At 45.9% G+C, this 27,530-nt stretch overlaps 2 protein-coding genes across 2 annotated transcripts in view; both read right to left on the bottom strand.

Moving 5' to 3' along the window:
* Nucleotides 1-1,962: 1,962 nt before the first annotated feature.
* On the bottom strand, nt 1,963-19,530 carry MALL (mal, T cell differentiation protein like). Its single transcript, XM_054021433.1, has 4 exons — nt 19,364-19,530; nt 5,015-5,182; nt 3,173-3,310; nt 1,963-2,445 (listed from the first exon to the last, which is right to left on the bottom strand). The coding sequence occupies exons 1-4, from the start codon at nt 19,469-19,471 to the stop codon at nt 2,383-2,385; spliced, it is 477 nt and encodes a 158-aa protein (XP_053877408.1). The 5' UTR covers nt 19,472-19,530; the 3' UTR covers nt 1,963-2,382.
* A 5,189-nt stretch (nt 19,531-24,719) lies between these two features.
* The window catches only part of NPHP1 (nephrocystin 1), a 36,367-nt gene continuing 33,556 nt past the window's right edge, over nt 24,720-27,530 (bottom strand). The window contains exons 19-20 of the mRNA XM_054024185.1: nt 26,367-26,411; nt 24,720-25,192 (exon numbers count right to left, since the gene is read on the bottom strand). Coding sequence (XP_053880160.1) covers nt 24,914-25,192; nt 26,367-26,411 — 324 coding nt within the window. The 3' untranslated portion in view covers nt 24,720-24,913. The remainder of the gene's footprint in view (nt 25,193-26,366; nt 26,412-27,530) is intronic.

The following is a 27,530-nucleotide window of genomic DNA, read 5'->3' as shown; positions in this document are numbered from 1 at the left end:
ATGACAATGGGAGTCTGTGTGGAGCCCTTAGCGACAGCTCAGGCGAAGCCCCACCTCGCCTTCAGGGGCAGTTTTGCCTGAATAACGCAGGCAGGATTTGGCTTCGGCTTCTCGTCTCCTTCAAATATCAGTGCTCAAAATCAGAGCGCCGGACGTGAGCTGAAGCTTCTCGGGCGAGTCACGGAGCTTTACCAGCTCGTATTATTACGGGGCAGACCAAATACCGCCCATGTCAGAGGAGATTTCCTACGAGGAGAGAGCCTGTTATAACGCAATGTCAGAGAAAGGTGCGGCTAGAGCTGGGGGTCAAGCAGGCTGTTGGTAAATTGGAGAGGGGGTCAGAGAAGAGCCACAAGAACGATGAAGGATTGGAAAACCTGCCTGATAGAGCCGCGAGGAGCTCAATCGATTTAGCTGAACAAAGAGAAAGGTGAAGGGAGACTCGGTCACAGTCTACACGTATGAGGAACAAATATTTGATGATGGGCTCTTCAAACTAGCAAATAAAAGGGCTAACAAGATACTGTGTCTGGAAGCTTGAAGCTAGAGAAATTCAGACTGGAAAAAAGACGTACATTTGCAAGAGTGAGTAATTAACCATTAGAACGACTTACCCAGGGTTGTGGTGGATTCGCCATCACAGACAATTTTTCAATCCAGAGTGGCTGTTTTTCTAAACGATTGACTCTGGGAGTTATTTGGAGGACGTTCCATGCCTGTATTATGCGGGGGTCGGACTAGCTAATGACAGAGATCATTTCCGGCCCTGGAATCTATGTATCTAGGAACCCATGTTCCCTGCCATCCCTCCCTCAGCAGGGACTATTCTTGGGGTCTGTTGTGCTCCATGAGCACACCCCAGGGATCCCAGGAAATGCAGTGATACCTGGCTGCTGTGCAGAGGCACAAGGGGGGGCTGCTCATGTCTTCTCCATGGAGCAGCTGGCCCACTGTGACTAATGGTATGTCTACACTGCAATTAAAACCCACGTCTGGCCCGTGCCAACTGGCTCCAGCTCACAGGGCTCGATTGCAGTGTAGACTTTCAGGCTTGGGCTGCAGCCCGAGCTTCTGGGTACCTCCCACCTCGCAGGGTCCCAGAGCCTGGGCACCATCCCGAGCCTGGACATCAACGAAACAGCCCCTTAGCCCAAGCCACGGACAAGCTGCAGATGGTCTAATTGCAGTGTAGACATACCCTAGGTGTCTTATTGAGGAGTTAAGCGAACTGCATTGTGGGATTTACTGCTATTCCCATGCAACTTGCAGAACAGAATCTCCCACCAGCAAGTAAAGTGCTTAGCCATTCATGTAGATTTCCTCCCACTATAGTGACATGCACACATCTATAGGCAGCACAAATGCCTGCTTGTGAGATTGGTATTATTAATAAGCAGTCATTAATACTCACACACCATTCCAGTGCCTTTCCTCTGAGGATCTCAAAGCACCTAGGAACAATAATTAATGTAGTCTCACAACCCCCTGAAAAGTAGGGAATTGCCACCTGACTTATTTGCTTCCATTTACAGTTATTTCCTTTGGGCACTGTGGTTTCCTGTTAGGGCAAATTGCTGAGCCGGTAACACTGGCTGACACCTCTGGATGGAAAATTAGAGCTTCATAAAACAAGACTCTCACGTTGCTTTCTGACCATGCAGTGAAGTTCTGGTCCCATTGACATCACTGGGAGCTCAGCCATTGACATCAGGACTTCAGCGCATAGGCGTAAATGGGACTGAAGTGGTGTACAGCACTGGTGCTGGTGCTCTGCACAAGGATGGATTTCAGCACGTGGAGCAGGTGCTGGAAATGGGGCCAGCTAGTCACAGAGGTGAGGGGCGTTTCACTACACGAGCGGCAGGAGATGTGTGAACTAGCTCAGGGGAACCCTAGTTCTAAGCAGACCAGAACGAGTCGATAGAGAAACGTAACGAAAAGAACAATACACAACAAAGCAGCTGCCGTAAGAAAACAAAGAGACCTTTATATTTTCCAATAAGTTAGTTCATGCAACCCCTACCACAAGCATATGCGACCATACAGCCAGAGAGCCTTTGGACTCGACCAAAAGCTGAGACATTGGGATACGTGGGGACGAGAAGATGTCTATATTCTGCATAGGACTACTTGAACAAGCTTTCCCCCAAACGATACTGCTTTCAGACAGAAAATACACAATACTCTATAAAAATTAAGATTTACAGATTTATAAAACAAATCTCTTTTAAAATTAAAATGAAGCAGAGCCAGGCTCCAGATGACCTACATTTACACTGAATTATGTTCTTAATCCAATTAAACCATTGTTTTAGGTACACAAAGTCCGGGTGTCCCTGCTGCGTGTCTCAGTCACCCCGTTTCTCTCTTTGACAGCAGTCTTCAGTGGTAGTAGATGCTGAAGGCATGTAAAATATACAGCAGAGCCGTGATAAAAGCAAAGAACTGAAAGGAAAAATGGAAAGAACGTTACTAGGCAATGAAATTACTCTACCGATTTCAGCCTTGTGTTAATCTATGTCCTTAGTGACCCCTCCAATGTCCTTTCTTCAATGGATTTTATGTCCTTAAAATGATCCTGCCAATCTACTAATGAATAAAATCTCAAACTCAAAGCGTGGGAAAGCCCCAGAGCAGAGTTGACTGGAAATCGGAATTTTCTGTCTTTCCCGTCCCCAGTTGTGAGGAAAAGGCAAAATATCAACATTTTTCAGGGACCTAAAAGTTACAAAAAAATTCAATTCAGAAATGTGGAAACGTTTTTGTTTTGTATCCGCCTGAGCCGCCACAGTGCCTCATGGGAGTTGTAGTTTGGGTGCTTTGTGCCCCAACTGTCCTATGGCTGGATGACATTTCCCATGGTAAACTGTGGCCATAGGATCCTATGATACTAACTACAACTACAACTCCCATCAAGCACCATGGCAGCTCAGGCAGACTCAGATTAAAGGTCCCTCTGACATGAAACTAAGTGGTTCAGTTCAGTTTGACAAGCCAAACTGCTTTGATTTGGGATGACCTACCTGACCTGAAATATTTGGCTTTGATTTTTCCAACAAAAAAACCCTGACAAAATGTCAGCAATGTTGAAACTTTCCCATGGAAATTACACAGGAAACAGAGGTGCCTACACGAAACTGTGGCTAATCAATACGCTAAGCATGCAACTTACTGAAGCAGCGACATTAATTTGATAGTAACGAGGAATATATTGTCCAGGCGCTTCAGTCTCAGAGCGGATTGTTGCATTAGCTTGTAAGACCGCCGCGCTCATATAGAAAATTGCAGTGGCTCCATGATACATACTATCCTGCAAAACAAGAGACAAAGAGGAAGGTTTGTGAGGTTGAAATACACATTCACAGTGCAGGTACCTCCTCCTCACTTACAGGACAGCTGTACTTTCAACAGCACAGCTATGACCCTTCAGCTGTCCGATGTCTGCTTTTCAGTTCTACAAAAGTGGGAAGGATGATGCCTGCATGACTCAAAAACATCTGGAACAATTTCTCTCAAACGTTCCACAGCAACTAAATCTTCTTTGGGCTGGGACCAGGCATGTGACAGTCAAGCCCAAGAGGAAACATTTTGCAAGTCACAAGCAACTTGAAAAAGAGTTGGGTTAGCATGAAAGTGTCTTCCCAGGCTTGCAGTCAATGATGCTACACCATTCATAGAAGCAAAAAAGTACATTAATGGCATGTTAAGTTTTCATAGTTAATAATCACAAAAAGATAGGAAAAGGCCAAGTTAAGGTTCAACAGCATCATTAACTCACCTGTATATTTTATTGTATATGTTTACTAGACATCTGCTTATATGCCCTAATCATCTCTACACGCTCTCAGAGAATGAAATTACCCTCAGAACATCCCGGTAAGGCAGGGAAGTATTGTTAAGCCAATTGAGAGATGGGGAGCAGAGAGACGTACACCAGCTCACCAAGGAACTCTATAGCAGAGCCAGGAATTGAACCCAGATTTCTTGATCTCGTGCCTTAATCACACACCACCAACTTTCCCCTCGAGTGTAGTGTTTCAAAAGGCAACATGTTATTTAGCAGGAAACAAGAAGGGAAAATGCTGCATATGTTCAATGTAGCTGAGGTGTTTCTGCTGTAAGTGTAGATGCTGCATGTCCAACTCGAGGTCAGCAGAATCGATGGGACACTGCGAGTTCCTACCGTTTCTGCTGCTCTGCTTTGGGCACAGAGGGAGGTTTTTGCAAGACTGGCTTAGCAGCGCACTTACATTGGGATGGCTCATTTCTGCAACAGTGGAGGAACGAAACTTTCTTTTAAGCAGCAGCTTAGAATCTGCAGACAAATGCGACCAACCTCGCAAAGGCTCTGAAATCACAGAGCCCAGGCTACTGTTCTATTAGCACCTCAGAGCCCCAGTCTTGTCACACCGCTGACTTCAGCTGCTTTTGCGCTAGCCCTGCTCAAAAGAACACGGCTAGAGCTTTTGTGTTATTTTCTTTTCTCCTTTCTCTCTCCCATAACTTAAAAATGACTAAAGAGGTTTTCTCCAAACTCGGAGGGAAAAATCACCCCATTTCAGCCCAAATGATAAGCCATGAGCATGTGAAAGTAGATTATAATGAAAACTCTTTTGTAGCCTTAAGTACACCGGGGCGCCTCGCACCCCTGTTATTAACCAACTGGCTTTGTAGCTACGAAGGAAGTACCAAGAGGTTTGAACCAAACACCAGAGGGTTCAGGTGGCCCTGCAGCTAACCTTATTTTCTATATTCTAGTTGAATTGCATCAGTTTCACATGCAATGTTAGAAGAAATGTCAGAAGAACCAGTGAGAACATTGCAGAATGACCTGGGATGATTCCATCTGCCGGACCTTTTGTGTGAAAAGATCAGAAAGTGCAGAACACATGGAAAGTCAATTCTGAAGTCAACTTTCTGCTTGAGAGGTGAGACCTGAAGCTGAAAGGCAGTCACAGGAATGAGAAGAGCCACCACCGGCAGCAACCCCCGGAATAAGTGAGTGTGTTCTTACCACTACTTTCCACGAGTCACTGTTTCTGCGAAATCCAAACAGGTAACACAACAGGAACATCAGGGAGAAGGAAAATGAACTCAGTGAGACGTACATAACCCATCCCTGCAGCATAGGGAAATACACTGTGGTGGCAGCTACGAGGATCCAGACCCAGCATCCAAATATCTGCCAAAAACAAACGAGAAACCCAATAAACTCCATTGAGAGAGTCAACTTTGCTCTTGTTCATACATTGCATTTCTCATCGTCCCTAGCTTGGTTGTCTCAATATTAAGAGACAATACACCAGGCCCACCAGCTCTGCACTCATTATTGTTAGTATGACAGCAATGACTAGAGCCTCACTGGTGTCTAGGCCCAATTGTGTTCGGTACTGTAGAAACAGCTGGTAAATTATAGACCCTGCTACAAAAAGCGTATTACCTGTGAGTACTGCCTGGGAGAGGAGTATTGGAATGGCCCCACACAGAGGAGCCATGATAAAGCCACACCCCGTGAGTCCCGCACCCCGTGAGTATGGATTACATTCTTTGTTCCAGATCGCATCAAGCCAAGTACAAGTTGACCCAACTCTTCAACCAAAACTCAAACAGATTTTTCCCCCACACACACAACACACAGTCAACCTGTGGAACTCCTTGCCAGAGGATGTTGTGAAGGCCAAGACTATAACAGGGTTCAAAAAAGAACTTGATAAATTCACAGTGGATAGGTCCATCAATGGCTATTAGCCAGGATGGGCAGGGATGGTGTCCCTAGCCTCTGTTTGCCAGAACCTGGGAATGGGTGACAGGGGATGGATCACTGGATGATTACCTGTTCTGTTCATTCCCTCTGGGGCACCTGGCATTGGCCACTGTGGGAAGACAGGATACTGGGCTAGATGGACCTTTGGTCTGACTCAGTATGGCCATTCTTATTTTCTTATGGGATGTCTTCCTAAAAGATACATTCTAATTCAGCTACAAGTTATTGGACTCAATAGCGTTCACTTATATAGCAGAGCAGAATAATTATCTCTACCGCAGGAATCACTGGGTGAGATTCTCTGACATAGAATATGCAGGGATCAGAGTAGATGGTCACATTGGTCCCCTCTGGCCTTAAAAAGCTATGACTCTACGAAAAAGCAGACATGATCCTTTTTCAACATCCAAATCTTGTTTGGTTAACTTTAAAATGATGACTTGCCATTTTCATGTCTCTTTTCGCTTCTAGCCAGGAGCAAATGTGGATGGGCTGAAGTACCAAGGAAAAGGCACAAGAACATTCTGACCAGAAGCATCAGCAATCTCACAAGCAATCAGTTCTCCACAAGGGTTCCAGCATAATTTGGCAGAGTCAAGAGGTTTGGATAAGCTGTAGTGTCTTTTGGATCTTTACCCCAGCCGGGTCCTCTGCAATTCATCATTGGTGTATGCTACTCTGTGATCCAAATTCAGCCTGTCAGATTTCTGAAAAATCCTTGCCAAACTCACAATATGAATGCAAGGAATTTCTCAAGTGAAAAACAGTAGGAGATCTATAATGTCTGCTGAGCAAGAAGAGGAATGGGAACACAGTCATAAAATACCAGGCACTGGCATATACTGCAGAGCAAAAACTTGGAAAGGTTCCTTCCTATGCTACTTTTCCTGGCTGATATCATGCAGCCGGTATATCCCGGTGAGAGACTGTGGAGAGGGATTTTATGAAGGGGGAAGGGAGCAAATGCCATGTAGAAATGCGGATGAAATTCATACCAAAGTACAAATGGTATTTCCACTCTCCCACTATACGAAGTTAGATCCTGAGATTTGCAGACCTCTCTCTGATTCAGTGAAGGGGCAATAGATGAAGGGAGATAAACACAATGTACTGCAGGCCTTCAATCACATCCAGGGCCGGCTCCAGGGTTTTTGCCGCCCCAAGCAGTGGGAAAAAAAAAAAAAAAAAAAAAGCCGCGATCGGCGGCAGCTCCACCGCACCGCTTTCTTCTTTGGTGGCAGGTTCTTCCCCCCAAGAGGGACCAAGGGAGTCACGTGCCACCCATGCTGCAGGGTATTCAACCTCCCTTTCAAAGCCATCCGTGCTCCTGACTTCCATCCCTGTCACTACATTGAAAGTCACAAACGTCAGGGGCCCATCCAGTGCCCATGGAAGTTAATGGAAAGGCTCCACTGAGAGCTGGACTGGGCTCACGCGGGATGGGAGAAGGGTGCAGTGCTCATGAGTGCCTCTCCCAGGACGTGGTCTTTGATTCCTATGGTCAGCACCCATCGTGCAGAGAGAACGGGCTTCCAGCATTCCCTCTGGGGAGGAGAAGAATGCTGCCGTTGTGAAATAGCTCGAACATTGTTCTAATCCTGGCCAGCGAGGGCGTCACACTCTGCTATGCACAAGCAACATAGGTGGGACCGTTTATTTATTTATTAGCCATGACAGGCAATTCAGAGGGGATAATTGCATTTTTCAAGCTGTTGAAACCACTTGACCTTCATCTTTGTGCTGCACAATCCACCCCGAGGCACTGACTAACTGCTCAGAAATGCTGCGCCCGTCATATCTTACTGCTTCCCTAACACACTCTCCCTCCTGTCCATGCGGCCTCCCACTCGGATCTCCACCCCACCCCACCCACTGCTGCACCCAACTCAACAGACTCAAGCAGACGCTTTTCATTTTTCAGTGGTGAGCAAATCAACCACTTCACAATTTGTTCACTTGTATTCAACTTTCAGGAATGCCCCGCTGAATGGAGTAAGACTGGATCTAGAGACCTCTGATGACTATATTAATGAGTCTAAGAGTTGATTTATGAACTCTAGATGGTAAGAGATCCTAGACCTTAACTATTCTGGAACTTTCAGATGGAAGAGGAGGGGAAAGGTCTGAATCTAGGCACACTGGGTTCCTTACTAAAGGTAAAGGTGTGGGATAAAGCCTCAAGAACAGCATCAAACTGGGAGGTGGTTACCATGCATAGGTGTTGGCCTTCCCTTGTACAGGCTGCAGAACAGACATTCTGTTATGTGAAGGATAAAATTAAATGTAAGAAAGGAAATAATAATCTGCCATCGACCCAGGCTTACCAGGTGTCACCCATCTGCCACATGGAGATCTTCGAAGCTCTAATATACTCCAAATCCTCCTTCAGTGGCTGTTTCTTTTGGTCACAGGCTCATGCCTGTCAGTCCTGGATGGACTCTCTCTGCCTAGATCAAGGCTATTATTTGTGTGTAGTTTCAAGTCCTGTGTTTGCTATGGCCTTTGAACCAGGTCACGTCAATCGGTGGACCTCTTCCCGGGAGTTGAGAACCTCTGCGGTGAAGCACATTCCCCTAGCTCATTGTTCTCTTGCTGTCCAGGGTTGCACATGGAACACTGGCATTTGCTAACTTTTGAGTGCTTGGCTTTGTGACCTTCACGTTCTTGTGACATAGCATTTGGTGGAGGTGTCTGTAATATTTCATTACAGGGGCTGCGGAGGTATTGAGCTGTGTTATACTGCTACTACAGAAGCCACAGAGAAAGCAAAATACATCAAAAGACTTGTTACCAGCATTGTTTCGGCATTAGTGACCCCCAGTGTCTTTACTTCTGTCAGGAAGCGTCCTTTGACTTACCCAAATCGCCAGGAATAGAGTCTCTAACAAGCTCAATATTACATGTAACATTTAGGAGCCAGGAGAGTTACACCAGCATCAAAGAGGTGTGAGAGATCTAGATCTCCTTATCTGATGCATAAGCAATGAGAGACTGATCCGAGGCCCGTTGTAGTCAATGGAAAGATTCCCATTGACTTCACTGGGTTTTGGATTGGAGAGTCTTATAGCTTTGTGAAACTCGCACTTGCACGTCACAGAGGCTCAAGGGAGCATTTCTTTGGTTCAGTCCACAATGATTCTACTTTGGGGGGGCGGATCAAAACATCAAAGTGAAACCCAAGTCAAAACTCCAGTCACCATGGTAGGATCACATTGAAAGGAACCCCGTGAGCTGGTTTAGGTTCACACGAAATGCTAACAAAACTCTAGCAAACCTTCCAGTGGACTTGGTGTGAATCTTCAATTTCTGATCAAACCGAAAAACAGGTGCGCATCAGCACAGCTCTATCGTACTGCATGCGCTTAAGGAGGGTGTGTCTGCCTGGGTGCTTCCCAAGTCATCATTCTTTTTGGAAAACAGAAGAAAATGGCCAGGTGTGAAACAGATTGTGGGTCTTCCCGCGTAGTACCACCAGGACTGGTTACCACAGTGTGCACCCAGTTCCTCTGTCCCATGTTCGCCATAGCTCTCTGGTCACCTGCCGCTTCTACTCCCCTTATCCTAGCCCGTGTTTAAAGACAAAGAAGAACAGACCTGATTTTTGGAAATGTTCTACTACCAGTAAAAGACCAATAGAAATAAGGTGAACTATGGCCTGCAAAATCAGCAGAACCCATTGAAGCAGGAAGGCAATGATGAAGCAGGGCATGTGTCAGATATGACTCTGAAGTCAATCAACAAGGATGGAATAGGTCACAAGTGAGAGAAGAATACATGGAAGATCACAGATGAGGTTTTTGGACAAGAAAGTGTAGTTAGAATTTGATGTGATTCAACAGGCCTTGTATTGCAGAAGGCAGCAGAGGGAACAGCACAATGTAATGGGGTTCAGAGGGAGCTCCCTGGACAATTCATTTGAAGCAATTCCAAGGAGCCCTGTACCCAACTCCTCTTTATTAAGTGGATCAGGCATTATTAGGTTATACAGCAAAGCAACCAGAATTTCTAAAACCAAACACCTGGAAGGGGGATCCTATGGGAGATTCCAGCAGAACCACCTAGATAGCCAGGAACCTTGATGGCAGATGGAAAATATCAGTCATTAAACAAGCCACAGAACTTGTATGCAGCATAATTGTAGCCGTGTCCCAGTCTCAGGATATTAAAGAGACAAGGTGGGCGGGGTAACATCTTTTAGTTGACCAACTTCTGTTGGTGAAAGAGACAAGCTTTAGAACTACACAGAGCTCTTCTTCAGGTCTGGGAAAGGTACTTCATCTTCAACCTTAAGCATATTCTCACCAGCAACCACACACCGCACCATAGTAACTCTAAACTCAGGAACCAATCCATGCAACAAACCTCGATGCCAACTCTGCCCACATATCTACACCAGTGACACCATCACAGGACCTAACCAAATCAGCTACATCACCGGTTCATTCACCTGCACGTCCACCAATGTTATATATGCCATCATGTGCCAGCAATGCCCCTCTGCTATGTACATTGGCCAAACTGGACAGTCCCTATGTAAAACGATAAATGGACACAAGTCAGATATTAGGAATGGCAATATACAAAAACCTGTAGGAGAACTTCAACCTCCCTGGCCACACAATAGCAGATGTAAAGGTAGCCATCTTACAGCAAAAAAACTTCAGGACCAGACTTCAAAGAGAAACTGCTGAGCTCCAGTTCATTTGCAAATTTGACACCATCAGCTCAGGATTAAACAAAGACTGTGAATGGCTAGCCAACTACAAAAGCAGTTTCTCCTCCCTTGGTGTTCACACCTCAACTGCTAGCAGAGGGCCTCAGCCTCCCTGATTGAATTAACCTCGTTATCTCTAGACTGATTCTTGCCTGCATATTTATACCTGCCTCTGAAAATTTCCATTACATGCGTCTGACGAAGTGGGTATTCACCCACGAAAGCTTATGCTCCAATACATGTGTTAGTCTATAAGGTGCCACGGGACTCTTTGTTGCTTTTTACAGATCCAGACTAACACGGCTACCCCTCTGATACCTGTACTTCATCTTGTACTTAGCTGTGATGCTGGGAGTATCTTTCCCAACCCGAAGAAGAGTTCTGTGGGGCTCGAAAGCATGTCTCTCTCTCTCTCTCACCAACAGAAGTTGGTCCACTAAAAGATGTTACCTCACCCACCTTGTCTCTAGAAGCCACAGAAGTGACCATTTCTTGAGTAGCCTTTTCATTGGAACTGATACCTCCAAATCTTCAGGCCTCACACTTCCCATGGAAATAGTTACAGATCTGTACTGTACCCCGCAGATGTCCCCACAGATAATATTTCTAGTATTTCTATTTTCCCTCTCACAACCACACAGAGCTTAGGCAAGAAGATTCAGACTGAGAAAGTAGGGCAATCAGGTAGTTATCGTAGGTACCTGAACACAAATGCAAGAAGCCTGGGAAACAAGTGAAATGAACAGAAAGGCTGAAATGAACAATGAACATTGGCCACTGTTGGTAGACAGGATACTGGGCTAGACGGACCTTTGGTCTGACCCAATATGGCCGTTCTTATGTTCTTAAGAAAAACAACGCATCTGATTTGGATTTCTGCACTACTGTAACTCCCGTTGACTTCAATAGCTACTCCTGATTTACACAAGGCAGTGACACCAGGATCAGGCCCAAATTATTCACCCAGGAGGTGATACCTGGCCCTGCTGAAGTCCATGGTGGGAGGGGGGGGGGTTGCCATTGATTTCAATAGAGTCAGGATTCCACCCTTTGTCTTGTAGTACAAGCATTTCACAGGTAATGCTCCAGGCAGCATTGGTGGGATAATGGTGTAAACCAGAACATTGCCAACTCTCTCACTCTTTGAATGTTTGCTTCTAGCAAAGCTGCTCAGATCAATGACATAAACGCAATACATACTTCGCAGAGGTGTTCCCAGACCCACCCTGAGCTATAAAAACACTGCCAAGAAAAATCTGACGTTGAACTTCGCACCAACACTGTTACGTTAGTTTGTTTACTCAGGGCTCTCCTTCCATTTCTAGCAACAAAGCCAGAAGCAACCTGAAGAGAGGCACTGACCCGCCCCCAGGAGCAATCAGACAGGTTTTTTGGGACGAGAAAGAAATCCATTTCACCTTTAAAAGATATTAAATTCAGAAATCTAGTAGCTCACTGAAACTGTACATCTATGGCATCAAAAGCCTTATATTGATCTCAAAGGAACCCTGATCATTTGAGACTTTCATTAGGACAAGGATGATGTGGGAAGGGAAATGTTGCAGATGTCGTGTTTCTGGGATCTGCCTTTGATTTCCTTCCTTTCCAGTCCTGTTCCAACATACTGCGTCTGCATATTTGGATCTTGGGCAGGCAACGTTTCAGCCATTCTGATGGTGTGGTTTGGAGAGGATTTGCACCTGCAGAGTTATGGGGAAGCTGTCAGCACTGCTGACAGACTGATACAGATAATCTTTAGAAAAACTTTCCAAAGATTGTACTGTAAAGCCAGCGGAGATAGGACCTTTCGGACCCTCCGTTCGCAGCTGTCAGCCAAGACTCAGAGTTTAAAATAGCCAATCTTCTCCTTAGAAAAGAGATTTTCTGTTTTTCCCAGGGGTTGTGGGCTAGAGCCCTAGAGATCCCCCCATTTATTTTTCCCACAGCCACAGAGTCTCATATGCCAGCCTTACTTTCAGAAGTGTGAACACCTGCAGCTCCCACGGTTCCCCCGCTGGGATGCTGAGTGTACAAAAAGAGGAACAGTTGCCAAGGTGTCATGCGAGATGAAACACACACACACACACACAGATACTACATGGTCTCAACCTGTCCCCTCTCTTCTTTTCAGTGCTCCCCTACATGCTTTATCCAACCCCCCTGCTTTCTCTCAGCGACTCCAGCCGCTAGCAGAGTCCTTCTGCCTTCTGCCCCAGGACAGAAGCGTGCTGGTGCTACACACCTCTGTAGCTTTCCTCGTTTTCATGCAGAAAGAACCGCCCCCACGGCTCATGCACAGACTTTCTCTGCCTCAGCAGCTCATCTGTTTGCTGTATCTCTAGTAGCTGTTTACGAGGGTGACTGGGCCCTGGCTTATACCTTCTATTTCTAAGCAAAGGTGGCTTTCTAGTGGGTAGAAGCATAGGGCTGGGAGTCAAATGTGGGTTCAATTCTCAGCCCTGCCACAGACATAGTCTATCTGTGTGACCTTGGGCACATCACTTAATCTCTCTGTGCCTCAGTTCCTCATCTGTACAGTGGGGTTAACTGCACTTCCCTGCCTCCCCGGCATATTACAAACCTTCCATCGGTAAATGCTTCCAATGTGCCATGGCTCGAAGATGCTCTAGAAGGGCTGGGTAAGATTATTATCGGTGCCAGGTCTTTATAAAGCATAGGTTTCTCAACCCACACCCAGCACCTTCAAAAACGAGTCGGGTTTTTTGTGCCACTGCTTTCCTGTTGTATCATTACCCTCCAGCGAGGGAAGGCGCTTCCGGGAGGTGTGCATAAGGAAGGAACGTTCTCATGCATATCACTGACTTAAAGGAGGCTTGCATGCAGGCGGTCCAGGATTTCATACCAATAAATCCTACAGTCAATGTGTTTGCTACGATTAGCAGATCTGTGACTACAGGGGCCTGTTCTGAACTGTAGTGCTAAAGATGTGCCCTACCCTCGTGGAAGGGACAGCTCCACAGAGAGAGTGTCCAAACACCATGCATGTCACAGAGAAGAGAGTCCGGCTGATGTACAGGGTTTCACACTGTGGGTCGTGACCCCCTAGCACAGGTCAAGGGACGTCATGCAAAAGTTATAAAATCTGGCAGTATCATTGCCTAATTTACATAATGACGATCAATGGATACACAACATAAAGCTTAGAAGGATGTGTCCCTTAAAGACCCCCTCTTGCCGTCCCTGGGAATCCTGGCCCGTGGCTCAGGGCAGAGTGCAGGCTGTGTGGGGTGACCCTTTAAGGCCACCATAGAGTTGTAACCCATAGGGATCCCCGGCTGGCCCCAAAAGGGAACCAACCCTGCCCTCCAAGCTCTAGCTGGCGGCAGGTCAGAATCAAGGCCCTGGATTCTATTCGCAGTTCTGCCCTTGGGTAACACACCTGTGCCTCAGCGACAGCAGTGCCGCTCTAAAATGATCTAACCACAACTTTACCTCTGGGCTCAATTACTTGTGCGTAAGGTGCTTGGAGATCTTCAGATAAAAGGTCCCAGAGGCATGCAACAGGGTATTACCAGTCTTTGCAATCAGCCAACAGGAACCGGAGTAGGAGGAAAAGAGCAATTCTTCCCTCACACCGATCCCCTTCCTTAGTGTTTGCACTGCATTGTCACCAGCCCCGTCACTGTGAGCGCTTGGGTACCATGGTATTTGGGAGTGTTCGTAACTGCACCAAGCCCCCTAAAGGCAAGCGCCATCACCGCTCCAGCTGTTAGTGCCACGTGGGCACCTCCCACCTGGGTTCACCCAGCCCGGACACTCACATGCAGGGGGACACGCACGAAAAGGCCCTTGCTCTCCGTCCGGCAGAGTCATGCCACAAGACACGGGCAAGGTAGCTGTGCTGAACTGTGGATACCCAAAGGGCATCGGACAGTTAACCAGCCTGGTCATGACCACATGGTCATAGTCATCCCATCTGCTCTGCTCTGGCCTGGCCTACTCCTCGTGTTAGCCCAATGGCTGTTTGGGGATCTTAGACCCACGTCCGTATGAGTCAGGGTTGCAGCACTCCGCCAACATATGCTAATCCCCCCAAAACTAAGTTGAACTGGGGTGTTTCATTTGCAAGGCTTCTCTGGAAAGTCTTCACTTTCTTCAGGTCCAGGATTAGGCCCAGGTCATCTGTCACCCTGGGGCACAATGACCCAGCCTACCTGCTCCTTCTGTCTATGGCAACGTGACATAAAAAGACACCCTGTCCCCACCACGGGTCCTGGCTTTGAATGGTAATGTCCATTTTCTACAGATGGTTCCATCTGAATGGGATGGAGTAGGGAGACTAAATGAGACAATCAATAATCACCTAAAGCAGCAGTCTGTTGCTTAAAACGGGTATGTTGCTGCCTAAAATATAGGCAGAGCTGGTCTTGCCGATAGTTACGGTGTCCCGACACTTTCCGTTTCCCTGTGTTCATGGGGACAATGAGGATAAAACAAAATATTGACTAGTTGCTCATGAGCGCCGCCCAGTCTGCGCACTGCATGAGGCAGGGTTCTCTGGGGGAAAACCAGCATGTGATCATGTAATTACAGACTGTATCATCCTGGATACACACATAGGGGCCAAACTGCACAGACAGCCTTCATTCCGGCATTTCCTGACTTCGGAGTCCTCAGTTTGCAGCCTGAATGTTCTTTTGATGTCGTTTTTGTGTGTGCATGTCGTTATATATTTAGGGCCTGAGCCAACTCCCATTGGTGGCCACGGAAAGACTCCAATAGGAGTTGGATCAGGCCCCTAGAGCCGGGATTCTCAAACTGGGGGTCAGGACATGGGGGGGTCACGAGCTGTCAGCCTCCACCCAAACCCCGCTTTGCCTCCAGCATTTGCAGTGGTCTTAAATACATTAAAAAAATGTAATTTATAAGAGGGGTCACACTCAGAGGCTTGCTGTGTGAAAGGGGGCACCAGAACAACAGTTTGAGACCCACTGCCCGAGGGTACATCTACCCGGGGGAGACAGACTAACGCTAGCTCCACTTGATCGAGCGTGCTAAAAATAGCATCATGGCTGCTGTAGCACAGGTGGGCGGCCGAGACGAGCCGCCCGAGTCCGCGCCTGCCCAACCCACTGGCTAGCCCAAGCCACCGCCCAGGCCAAAATGTGCACACAGCTCTTTTTAGCACGCTAGAGCAAGCGGCACCAGGTGGCCAGACGTGCACTAGTGCCGCTTGATCTAGCGTGCTAAAAAGAGCTGTGTGCACATTCTGGTGTCCCAATTTTGGGTTGGACCCACAGTTGAGAAACCCTTCAGCCCCTGCCCCCATCTCTACTTCGATCCCTCTAAGCTCCTAGCCCCTCTGTCCCTCCAAAATCCTGTCTTCTTCATCCCCTTCTGCTCCTGCACCTCTCCCCTGAGCTTCTACCCCTGTCCCAACTCTGCTTCTATCCCCAGTGCCCCCAGCCCGTCTCTCTCTCCCCAGCCCCCGCTCTACTCCTATCCGTTCTCACCACGTGTGCTCCTATCACTGCTTTCCTAGCTCCCATCCCAGCTAGACACCTCGTCCTCCTCTTCCATGGAGCCTGGTGTCCAGCAGGAGGCACTGCAAGCACAGCAAGGCTGTCTCGCTGCTCTCAGTTCCAGGGCCTGGGGCCACAGCCGCCTCCAGCAGCCAGGAGGAGTATTTGTAGGGAAGGTCGGGCTCAGCTCCTCCATTCCTATGATGGTACATGCTCAGTCATCACACACACACCGGAGCTGGGAGGGGATGGAGCATGCTCAGTTAGGGTTGCCAACCCTCCGGGATTGCCCTGGAGTCTCCAGGAATTAAAAATTAATCTTTCATTAATGATGATGTCATGTGATGAAACCTCCAGGAATACGTCCGACCAAAATTGGCAACCCTATACTCAGTGCCAACGGAAGCTTTGGAGAATTTAGCTGTCCGACTCTAACAAGCCTCTTCTGAGCCTTTATGAACTGCAGTTCTCAGGGGCTCATAATCTGGGCCAGTTATGGCAGATTTTCATAGGGATGGCAATAGGCACCTTCCAGGCACCAGCGTGGTTCCCCCTGCCATGTTTCAAGTCCCTGCTCCAAAGCACGGAGCTGCTAGAGCTTCCCAGTGAAATAACTGTACACTTTTTTTTTTTTCAACCTGGGCAAAACCACGTATTTTTCACTAGCCTCGTTCTTGGGAAGGGCAGAATTCTTTTCGCTAAAACTTTCCCATAAAAATCAGTCTGAGGCAGACAGCAAGCATGGAAAAACTCAGCCAAAATGGTTTGGAACAGTTAACAACAACTGAACAGGGTCTTATAGTGGAAAATGTTAGGCAACCTTAACGATAAGCATTGATACCAGCTCCACCTACATTCCCACATTTAATGCTTTATACATGGGAGGTAGGGGTACTGTATTAGGGAGTTTTGACGTGGCACAATGAACATGGGATAGCAGCTCAAAAGCAACCATTGTGATGTGTCCATGTAGGCTCCTTTTATTGTACATAACGTGTAATATCCTCTAATATTATGCATGTTATTGGGTATTATTCACACACCAGTTCAACCACATTGGGCCCAGTTCAGATCTCACACCATTATAAACGGGGAAAAACTCCACTGAAGTCACTGGGAGCAACATCAATTTAAAATTGTTAAGAGAGGAGATGGGAACTGATTGACTTCAGCCAACGTCACTCACTTCTGGTTTATGTCTTATGTTCCTAAAAGCTCATGCTTCAAGGTTTTATCCAGCCATCAGCAGGGGTCAGGAAGGGATTTTTTCCCCCTAATGTATTCTGGGAGGGTTCTTTTTTTTATCTCCTTCCTCTGAAGAATCAGAGTTGGCCACAGCTGGAAATAGGACCCTAGATAGGGAGGCACTGAGGTGGCACTGCACATTCTCCCTCTCCCAGGTGCTTGCCTGGGTGGTTCTTGCTCACATGCTCAGTGTCTAAGTGATCACCATACGTGCAGTCGGGAAGGAATTTTCCCCAGGTCAGATTGGCAGCGACCTTGGAGGTTTTTGCCCTTCCTTTGCAGCATGGAATGTGGGTCATTTGCCAAGATCCTCTCACTTAAGCATTTCTCTGGCCCTGCGCCTGAGTCCCTCCTGTTCTCTGCCTGTCTTACCGTCTAGTGTCCTGTGAGCTGTCATAGTTTGGTCTCATTTCGGCTGTTGGGATGAGTGGGCCAGGACTGGGTGGTGGTGGTGGCCTGTGAGATACAAGAGGTCAAGGTAGGTGAGCTGGAGGCCTTAAACACTGACTCTACATTATTCCTGATCTATAGCAGTGCGAGTGGAATATCAGGCCTTATACATCGTGCCAAGGCACAGTAAGAATGTGTGAAGGGTTGGGACTTTAGCTTCTCTCTTTCCTGTGTCTCAAAAGGAGACTACCTCCTAAATATGTATACAATACATAATGTCACATTTAAGAACTTCAGAGATGACCGCTATTGTGTATACAGAGCACTGGCAGAAGAACATTCTTCCTCTAGAGATACCTGCTTCTCATCTCCAAGAAAGGGGATCCAATCAAGGGATAAATCTTAGATAGCCACTCCCACTCCCAACAATATACAGTGCTTGCAAATTCGGGGCAATTCAGGTCATTTAAAATAACGGGAAAGGTGTCCAAAGTCACTAGTTCATACTAAAGAAGCATAACAGTGCCTCTGTTGAGACTGAGCAGCGAAGAAGTATTTAAAATGAAAGATAACACAGGCTGCAATGAAAGGCACGTCACGAGTTACCTCAGCGACGCTCGGACCGAGGCTCACGAGCTCAAAGTGGCTCTTTAATGTGTCTCCTGCAGCTCTTGATATTAAAACACCAATTTAATTATTAGCCAGTCTAAGTCATTAACCAATCAGGAGGCTTTTACTATGTTATTAACCAATTGTAGTTGATAACATAATAATACATGGTCAGTCATTTTGCTGTGAGAATCATATGTATATATATACACACACACACACACACACACACTGTTTTCCCTGTCATACTGTTTAAATATGAATATATAGCACTATAGTAAATGAAAATGACTTCACAGCGCTGTGGCTCTTTTGGGTTATGCTGATTGCTAATTTAGACCTCAGTGGCTCAGGAACTGAGTATCACTGATTTACATGCTGTTTTATCAGGGTTGTGTTCATGGTACCACAGTCAGCACTCAGTTTCAGCGCAAAGCCGATGATAAAGACAAGATGCTGACGTTTCTAATGGAAACGTCAGCTTATCTTTTCCTATGGCTGTCTGAATATGAAGCTGCAATTAACAAATATGCCACATAATTGTTTGGGTGGGTGGTGCAGGCTTCATGTTATCCATGTAATCACTATGAACAGACCTTAATGACTGTATTGTATATCAAAGTTCATCAATTGCCATATGTTAAGAAAATCCCCCACTTCGTCACACCATAATCTGACTAGACATACTGGAATGCATGGCCAGGACTCTGGACTCTGGAATATTAAGAAAATCTGCCATCGCGTGCATATGACAAAAGCCGACTGCGTGACTACAACCTTTGATCCCCCAGAAAACCTCAATGAAGACAGAGAAATACAGCCTTGAAGAAGAAAATGACAGGCACTTCTTCAACTTCCAAGATCTGACTTAATACAAAGATAAAACAACTTCTACACCATGCAAGGATGACAAGCTGTTTTCAGTGCTTTCCATTATTTTGGTTGACTCAAGCCCTGAGACAGACCTTATGATTTTACATGTAAGGTGCTGTAGAAGTAAGCTTTTCCTCCACATAGTTTTCTTCTTACCATGGTTGCTTTTTATGCTAGTTCTGGATTCCCCCCACCATCACCACCACCACACACACCAATTTGAAATAGCCTTTAGTTTTTGTCATAGCAATCAATCAATCAAACAAAAACTGTCAGTATACTTACTAGCTCTGGTAGGATAAAAGCATATGGCACTGTTCTAAATATTTTTGCTCCAGATGGCATGTCAGGTTCTGTGTGGGTAACAGGTGGAGGGAGATCTTTTGATGCCATCTCTCTTCTCTGCTTAGACAGATAGAGGGTCAGCTCCGCTATCCGTGGTTATCTGCGCAACAACATTGGCATGCACAGCTTAAAGTACTATCCACTGACACGCCCATCTGGATTTAATCAGTAAAACTAGTTCCAGCCTGGCAGGTCATTCCACTCCTTGCAGCCAAAAGAATCATCAGCTACTCTTTGGCTAATTAAACAAAGGGCTCAGGTGAGGCAGGTACATTCCTTGGAAAGTGAATGAAAGCATGAGTGACAAAGTGGGAATGATTTGTAATATTTTTATGATTCTGATATGTGCCTCAGTTTCCTCCTACACCTTGCACAGCTACCTGGTAGGGAATGGGAGGATTAACTTTGCTGTCGGGGCAAAATACAAGCCATAATGGGTGTGTGTCACCTAGCTGTCTGGGCCATTAAAGAACATGCTGAAACCAACCCAGATCAACAGAGCATCCAGCAAGACAAAGAGACACCCCAATGACTGAACAACCTACACTGAACAGCAGGAAAACCCAGCAGATAGGACGTGTGCACTGAGCTGGAGAACCAACGGAGAAAGCGCTAGGCGATGGGGACAAGGACTGCCCTTTGGAGGGACTCAGGAGCAATCACCTGGGTGGACAAAAGGGACGAGAGAAGGAGCCAGAGAGGGAGACCATCACCTCATGGCACTGGTTTGACCAGGATGGACTGTGGCATAACTTCTGCCTCTCTGTGCTAACCCAAAGGACTTTCAGACTCTGTCGCCAGGTGACTAATAAATGGCGACCTTGTTTTGAAAAGGCTGCCTGTGTCGCTGTGAATACTCACTGAGAGAATCGCGCCCTGAAGGGGCGCAGGACTCCCGCTTGGCTGGATTCGCTGCAGGGAGCCGCGGAGACAGGAATCCCAGGTGCCAGAGGCCATAGACCAGATCCCGGGACTCCATAACAGCGTGTACTCACACACATATAAGTATGCACCAGGGCCCCGCAGGAGTTTGTTTGCAAACCGGCAATGCCATGGCAGTGTGTAATCAATGCCTACATCTTCTCCAAGGTTTTGCTGACTCAGAAAAGAAGAACAACCATTAGAGTGGGAAATGTATTAAGAAACCCAGTCCATCACCCTGCCGGGGCAGGAATGTTCCCTACAGTGCGTTATCTGCGAACTCTCAAAAGTCCCAAGTTCTGGGTCTCCCACGCCTCCCATTGAGAGATTATTTCACCCAGGTCTTGCCCCTCCGACTACCATAAAGAACAGTTCTCGCCCTTTGGTGTTTCCAATCAGTTAACTGCCCCCACAGCACTGCCCTCTCCCCTGCACGTTACAGCACAGCTGTACCACAAATTAAGATCTGACTGCAGCACGGCTGGGCATAGCCACGCCAGTTTTAATGTAGCTGGTGCGAATGGGGACATGGCAGCACAGATATCAGCCCAGGCTAGCTGCCCCAGGATAAGCCTGTCAGGGACCCTGGGTACATAGGTTGCTGGCCCATGCCAGGGGTCACACCACCACGTCTTTACAGCTGTTACCCATGCTAGCAGGATTAAAGCTGGCACAGGTATGCCTACGTGTGTGCTACAATCACCCCATCACACCTTGATTTGCAATGCAGACCTACCCTGGGCAGTGCTTACACAACACGAGAGAGACAAAAACCTACCTTAGAACATTATTGAGGTTGCAACATCACAGACGTAAAAGTTAGGAAATGCCGGCGTTAAGGGTGTCTGTGCAACTTTCAAACTCTTGCCCATCTTCTCCAACCAGTCTCTGCCCCACCCCTGGTGCCAGTGCAATCCTTTACCTACCTAGTCCCAGTGTCCATTCTCGGCTACTCATCCTAGTCCCAACGTCCTTGCCTAGCAAACACTAGTCCCACCTCTCCAGAAATACCGTCCCAGTCTCCCCCATTCCCGGTCTCACTTTCCTTGCCCAGCCAGTGCCAACTCCCGCCCCCCTTTCTGGCTCCTCATCCAATCTTCTCTCCATCCCTCCCACCCCCCTTGGCTTCTACTCAAACCCCCTGGTCCATGTTTCCCATCCCCCACTGGCGCTCAATCCCAATCTCTTTGCCCAGCCAGCCCCAGTTCTCCCCCCACAGCCCAGCTCCTCATCAGATCTGTCTCCTCTTCGACTAGTTCCCAGGCCCTGTCTCCTTGCCCCCCTAGTTTCCATCTTCTACTCCCCTGCCAGCCTCCGATCCCAGTGTCCCTCTACCCCCATCTCCTTGTTCCAATCTACTCCGCCACTCCTCTCCCAGGACTGGCTCTTGTCCCCTCTGCAGTCTAAACAGGCAGCTTCCCTGCTCTGCCTTGCCTGGGCCCAGCCGGGGGAGCATTAAGAACAGGAGAGAGGGGCTCCCTGCAAGCAGTTCTGATAACCAGCCTGGCCCACAGCAGCTCAGAGATGCAATTGCAGGGAAAGTCTTGCTGAGCCATGGGCAGAATTGTAGGGGCGGCGGGCCAGGGTGCCAAAGAGCAGCCCCCAGCCTATGTCCCCGCCGCCTAAGGCAGGTGGAGGATCTGGGGCTCCCCACAATGGCCCAGGCTACCTGGGCAGCTCTTATCACTGCCTGGCTCTGGCTTCCAGCCTGGCCAGAGGGCAGGGCCTCAGGGGGAAGAGGAGGGGCAGGGGTGGAGCCATGGATGGGGCAGGGCTCCTGTTTCTGTATTTTGAAAAATAGTTTTGTTGGGGGGAAGGTTGTGGAGTGCCGGGGCAGCCTGCCCCATTATGTGCCCCCGTTCCAATCTCCTCCAAACTGCATTCAGGCCCTGCCCCCAGGCTCCCTGCCCTGCCGGTTGCCCCCACCTGTTTCCTGGGCACTCCAGACAGGCCTTGTGCCAGCAGGGAGAGCAGAGAGACTGCCTGGTGCCACGTACTACATCGGCCCCTGATGACCAAATGCAGGACTAGACTCAGAACAACTCAAGACAATACCAATAACTGTTAGATGGTGTTAAATGTATTTGTTGGGAAAAGATCAGACAGTCAAGCAAGGAACTTTTCCAGTAAAAGGCTCTATCCAGCTAGAGGGAAAAGAAATAGGAGAAAAAGGTTATTCAACTTTTGAAGTTTCTAATGCAAGTCTGGGCTTTTCCTTCTTCTTCCAGGAGTTTAATAGAAGATTAAATGTTTTTAATGGTGGTGGTTACAATAGAAGTAAGTCGGTGTGAACTTGACACCAAACCCCAAAACACAAGTATCTGTTGAATGTTGTAAGAGTTCAGAGGGTTTATTTTCCTGTTGAGCCCCTGCTTAGCAACAAAACCAACACAGCTTTTCTGAGTGTTCTAACCTGCAGTAGTATCCTGCTGCTCATTACCTGGGAATGCACGATGAACACTTAGTTCTCAGCCTGATTGACCCTGCTAAACTAGTTCCCTAAAAAAAGTATCTTCTTGCTGTTTTCTTTGCGTATAATTTACCTGGCCTCTTGGGCATGGTGCCTAGATTCCTGCATTTTTCTCAGTAAGTAGAGGCCCGTATTAAAACTGAAACTGAGACGTGAACAGAGCCATTCTAAATGAACTACAGAAAATATTGTTACATCTAAATAGTGGTTCAACTTTACGGTCAATGCTTCATTAGAATTATTTGTTATGGGCTAAGAGGGAAGCTCCTCTCATGGATCAGAAACTGGTTAAAAGATAAGAAACAAAGGGTAGGAATAAATGACCAGTTTTCAGAATGGAGAGAGGTAAATAGTGGTGTTCCCCAGGGGTCTGTACTGGGCCCAGTCCTATTCCACATATTCATAAATGATCTGGAAAAAGGGGTAAACAGTGAGGTGGCAAAATTTGCAGATACAAAATTACTCAAGATAGTTAAGTACAAAGCTGCCTGTGAAGAGTTACAAAGGGATCTCACAAAAGTGAGTGACTGGGCAACAAAATGGCAGACGAAACTGAATGTTGATAAATGCAAAGTAATGCACATTGGAAAACATAATCCCAGCTATACATATAAAATGATGGGGTCTAAATTAGCTGTGATCACTCAAGAAAGAGATCTTGGAGTCATTGTGGATAAATCTCTGAAAACATCCACTCAATGTGCAGCGGCAGTCAAAAAACTAACAGAATGTTGGGAATCATTAGGAAAGGGATAGAGAATAAGACAGAAAATATCATATTGCCTCTATATAAATCCATGGTACGCCCACGTCTTGGATACTGCGTGCAGATGTGGTCGCCCCATCTCAAAAAAGATATATTGGAACTGTAAAAGGTTCAGAAAAGAGCAACAAAAATGGTTAGGGGTATGGAACAGCTTCCAGATAAGGAGAGATTAATAAGACTGGGACTTTTCAGCTTGGAAAAGAGATGACTAAGAGGGGATCTGATAGAGGTCTATAAAATCATGACTGGTGTAGAGAAAGTAAATAAGGAAGTGTTGTTTACTCCTCCTCATAACACAAGAACTAGGGGTCACCAAATGAAATTAATAGGCAGCAGGTTTAAAACAAGCAAAAGGAAGTATTTCTTCACACAACGCACAGTCAACCTGTGGAACTCTTTGCCAGAGGATGTTGTGAAGGCCAAGACTATAACAGGGGTCAAAAAAGAACTAGATAAATTCATGACAGATAGATCCATCAATGGCTATTAGCCAGGATGGGGAGAGATGCAAAACTATGCTCTGAAGTGTCCCTAGCCTCTGTTTGCCAGAAGCTGGGAATGGGCAACAGGGGATGGATCACTTGGTGATTCCCTGTTCTGTTCATTCCCTCTGGGGCACCTGGCATTGGCCACTGTCAGAAGACAGGATACTGGGCTGGATGGACCTCTGTAAAACCCAGTATGGCCATTATATTCTTATTATTTGTATTATTGCAATGCCTAGCAGCTCTAGTCATAGACCAAGACTCCAAGTTGCTAGGCATAGAACAAAAAGATGGTCAGCTCTTTGAAGCAGGGACCATCTAAATATAAGTCAAGAGACAAAAGCCGGATACAGACAAACCCATACGGGAGTACAAGAAAACAATGAGGCAATATTGGTCTCAGCATGACAAGTTGTAGTCTCAGCACACCAGCAGCCTAGCTGGTTTTTGTAGGCATCACGGCAAAGGAAAGTTTTAAGGAGGGTTTTTGAAGGAGGATAATGGGTTACTTTTGCTTCATAACACTCAGCTATACAAAACAGGAGGAGCAATGGATTTCACCGATAACGGTACTGATTTAAAAATGAAAACAAAGCTTTTTTGTAAAATCATGTAGATAAGGAGATAAAATACTTGTTATAAACCATTAGTATATGCTGTGTAAAAAAGAAAGTTTATGACGTGCAAATATTGTGATGTACAATACAATTTGCTTGCAAAATATCCTTTGGACAAACAATAAACCCAGCCCACATGGGAATATAATTCTGTCTCATTTTGGTCAGATGATTAGTTATGTTTTTAATTTAGTCTTGTACACGTGACAGTGTAAGTGCCTTAAAGTCCACTCAAACTGAGGCACTGCTCTTCCTCGCTTGTCCTAGGAAGTCGTATGCGATCTCTGAAATATCGAAAGCTTTGTGAACACTTTCTGAGGAGAGCAGAGAGTAGAGTGCACTGTCTTTTTCTTGGTTCCGCTTCAGGAAGTCAGCAATCACTTTCCAGCGCGAGGCTTCAGACTCTTCGTCTGCCCACTTGTGCTCCGGGAGGAAAGTGGACTGGAGAAGAGGGAAGACACAGTCATGGTACACCAGGAAAAACACAGACTTCAGAAATTCTCGGTCTCTCTAAAAGTAAGAAAATGAAATTGTTCAGAAAGGCCCCTGCGCAAGCCTGTGCGGTTTGGAAGTATTTCTAGTGAGTCATATGTACAAAACTAAAATGAGAAGATACAGTAATTCTGCTGACTGTTATTCCGTTCTCAGGAACATCTTTAGATACTCTGTGTTGACAAACCCATGATGCTTCAAAAATGTACTGTCTCATGTAAATGTCATCAGTGTTGTTATCATGTACACTGATGTTTAGTGTGCCTAATTTGGTGTATTTTAAAATGTTTAACCTTAACTTTTCTTGCACTATACTTTAATGTACTAAAATACAGTGGTGCCAACAAGTATCAATTCTATTTCATGACACTCCTGATAAAACTGCCTTGATACAAATGGGCTCCTTTGTGAAAGGAGCTTAACTGAAAAAAAGAAATAACATGAAACTGTTAAGTGTAAAGGGAAAACCTGTGTGTGTCCTTTAAGATCTACCATATAGTCAGTGCCCCTGTTCTCCCCCCCCCCAAAATGTTTTTCCTGTTTGTGTTTTTACATTAGAAATGCCAGGGATTTCCAGTCCTGTCTTCACTGGTTTTGCTGGAGGGAAGCTTATTTATTATGGGAAAAACTGATGTAATCTTTGTACAGTATGTCAAGGACCTGATCCAAATCTCCCATTGACGTCAATGGCTTTTGGTTCAGGCCCCAACAAAACTACAAAGGGTACCTTTTTATTCTTAGCAGTTCAACTTTAAAAACATGTGGCCTACAGCCAATAAAACATGCATGCTCAGTGTTATTTGTTTATAAAATAAAATAGTCCGTCATACTACACTGACCAAAAACCACTAGGGGTATTTACATTTATGGACTATGAGTGCTGCAAAGCAACCCATGATGATCCTATATTAACACTGAGGCAAGCTGGCTATAATTACAAGCTAACATCATATCCCTTCTTTGTTGGTTTGATACTATACTACAAGTATGGATGAAAAAAGATGGGAAGAACTGCATTTATAGTACTTACTTCTAAACTGATTTCTGTCATTAACAGAAATGGGTTGAAAAGAATTAAGTAAGTACTATAAAAATTGTAATGACAGAAATGCTTCCAGCGAGTTACAGCACTGATAGCAATATCTTTGGCTTGGATTAGATTTAATATCTCACAGAGAAAATCTATTATTACCTTTTCTGATCGCTTTAATGTGCTTTCCTTTTCTGCCCAAGCGCTCTAAAATAAAACGCAGAACTTGACATCAGACTGAGTTGGGAAAGCTGTGAAGATGCATATAAGGACATTTTTTGAGCTGCAAAAGACATTTCTTTGACTTGATTCAATCCAGTGATACCTGGAGTATTGTCCTCAGACATCAAAGAGCAGATGAGGCCACAAAGCAGGATGCAGAGCTTTCTGGCACAAATCTGGGATCTGTCGTCCCTCCACCTATCTTTCTAGTCACTGCCATACATTCTCCAGAACAACCATGTTTAGCAGGACAGGACTTGGACTGGAAGGATGAGAGGGAAATGACAGTAGAAAGAGAGAGACCAGGGGAGGAGAAAAGTTTTTTCTGGAACTTTTAAATACCTCTGGGATACCAGAGAGTGACTCCCCACTCAATACTCTAGTATTCTTCTCACCATCTGGGAAATGTCATGAACCCAAAGAGGATAAAAAAGATTCAAGAAATAAATAAAGATGGTTTTCCTGCCCCTTTTCTTAAGAGGGTGCATAATTATGGTCATTTCCAGGAGCAGTGGTAATCTGCAGGGAGTTTTGATGAAGTCAGCTCAGTCTATCTCCAAAATCAATGAGATTTCACTGGGGGAATTTTTGCCAAAATCTATGGAGTTTCAATGGGGAATTTTATAAGAGTTTATTTTTTGTTTATTTCACATCTGTACTTGGCCTTCCATATGTTTAAGGAATCAAAATGTGTATTAACATTAGTTAAACGAATGACTGCTGGACCAAATTGTATAGAAACCCCCCAAAGTTGCCCCTAACTAGTTAGAACCCCATTAAAAATGATCTAAGGTAAATCATTTTTTAGAAAACAATTCTAACATAGTTTGGGCCTTCTTCAGACTGGGTGTCCAAACAGTGTTATAACATTTAACTTTGGTTCCTTAATTTGGACTGAGGTGAGTGTAGACAAGGAGAAAAACTGAAGACTAAAAATATTTTTTTTTAATTTAAAACATTGAATTGATTTAAATTGTCACAATTTAAATTATTTGCAAATTTTTAATTTGCAACCTTATTTTTGAGGAACATCAACTATGTGGCTGAACAGGAAATGTTTCTGCTAAGATGATTAGCAGTCAACTTGCTTAATACCACTTTGAG

The sequence above is a fragment of the Malaclemys terrapin genome, chromosome 3 (assembly GCF_027887155.1).
Source record: "Malaclemys terrapin pileata isolate rMalTer1 chromosome 3, rMalTer1.hap1, whole genome shotgun sequence".
Classification (NCBI taxonomy): Eukaryota; Metazoa; Chordata; order Testudines; family Emydidae; genus Malaclemys; species Malaclemys terrapin.
The sequence above is the reverse complement of the archived record's forward strand: the minus strand, read 5'-3'. Positions and strand labels throughout refer to the sequence as shown.

Excerpts from the sequence above, each read along its gene's own strand:
- MALL (XM_054021433.1), bottom strand. The coding sequence starts at position 19,471 with ATGGCATCAAAAGATCTCCCTCCACCTGTTACCCACACAGAACCTGAC. Across the intron at positions 5,183-19,363 it reads CTTTTATCCTACCAGAGCTA|ATATTTGGATGCTGGGTCTG; the intron begins GTAAGTATACTG and ends TGTTTTTGGCAG. Across the intron at positions 3,311-5,014 it reads GTGACTCGTGGAAAGTAGTG|GATAGTATGTATCATGGAGC; the intron begins GTAAGAACACAC and ends CTTGTTTTGCAG.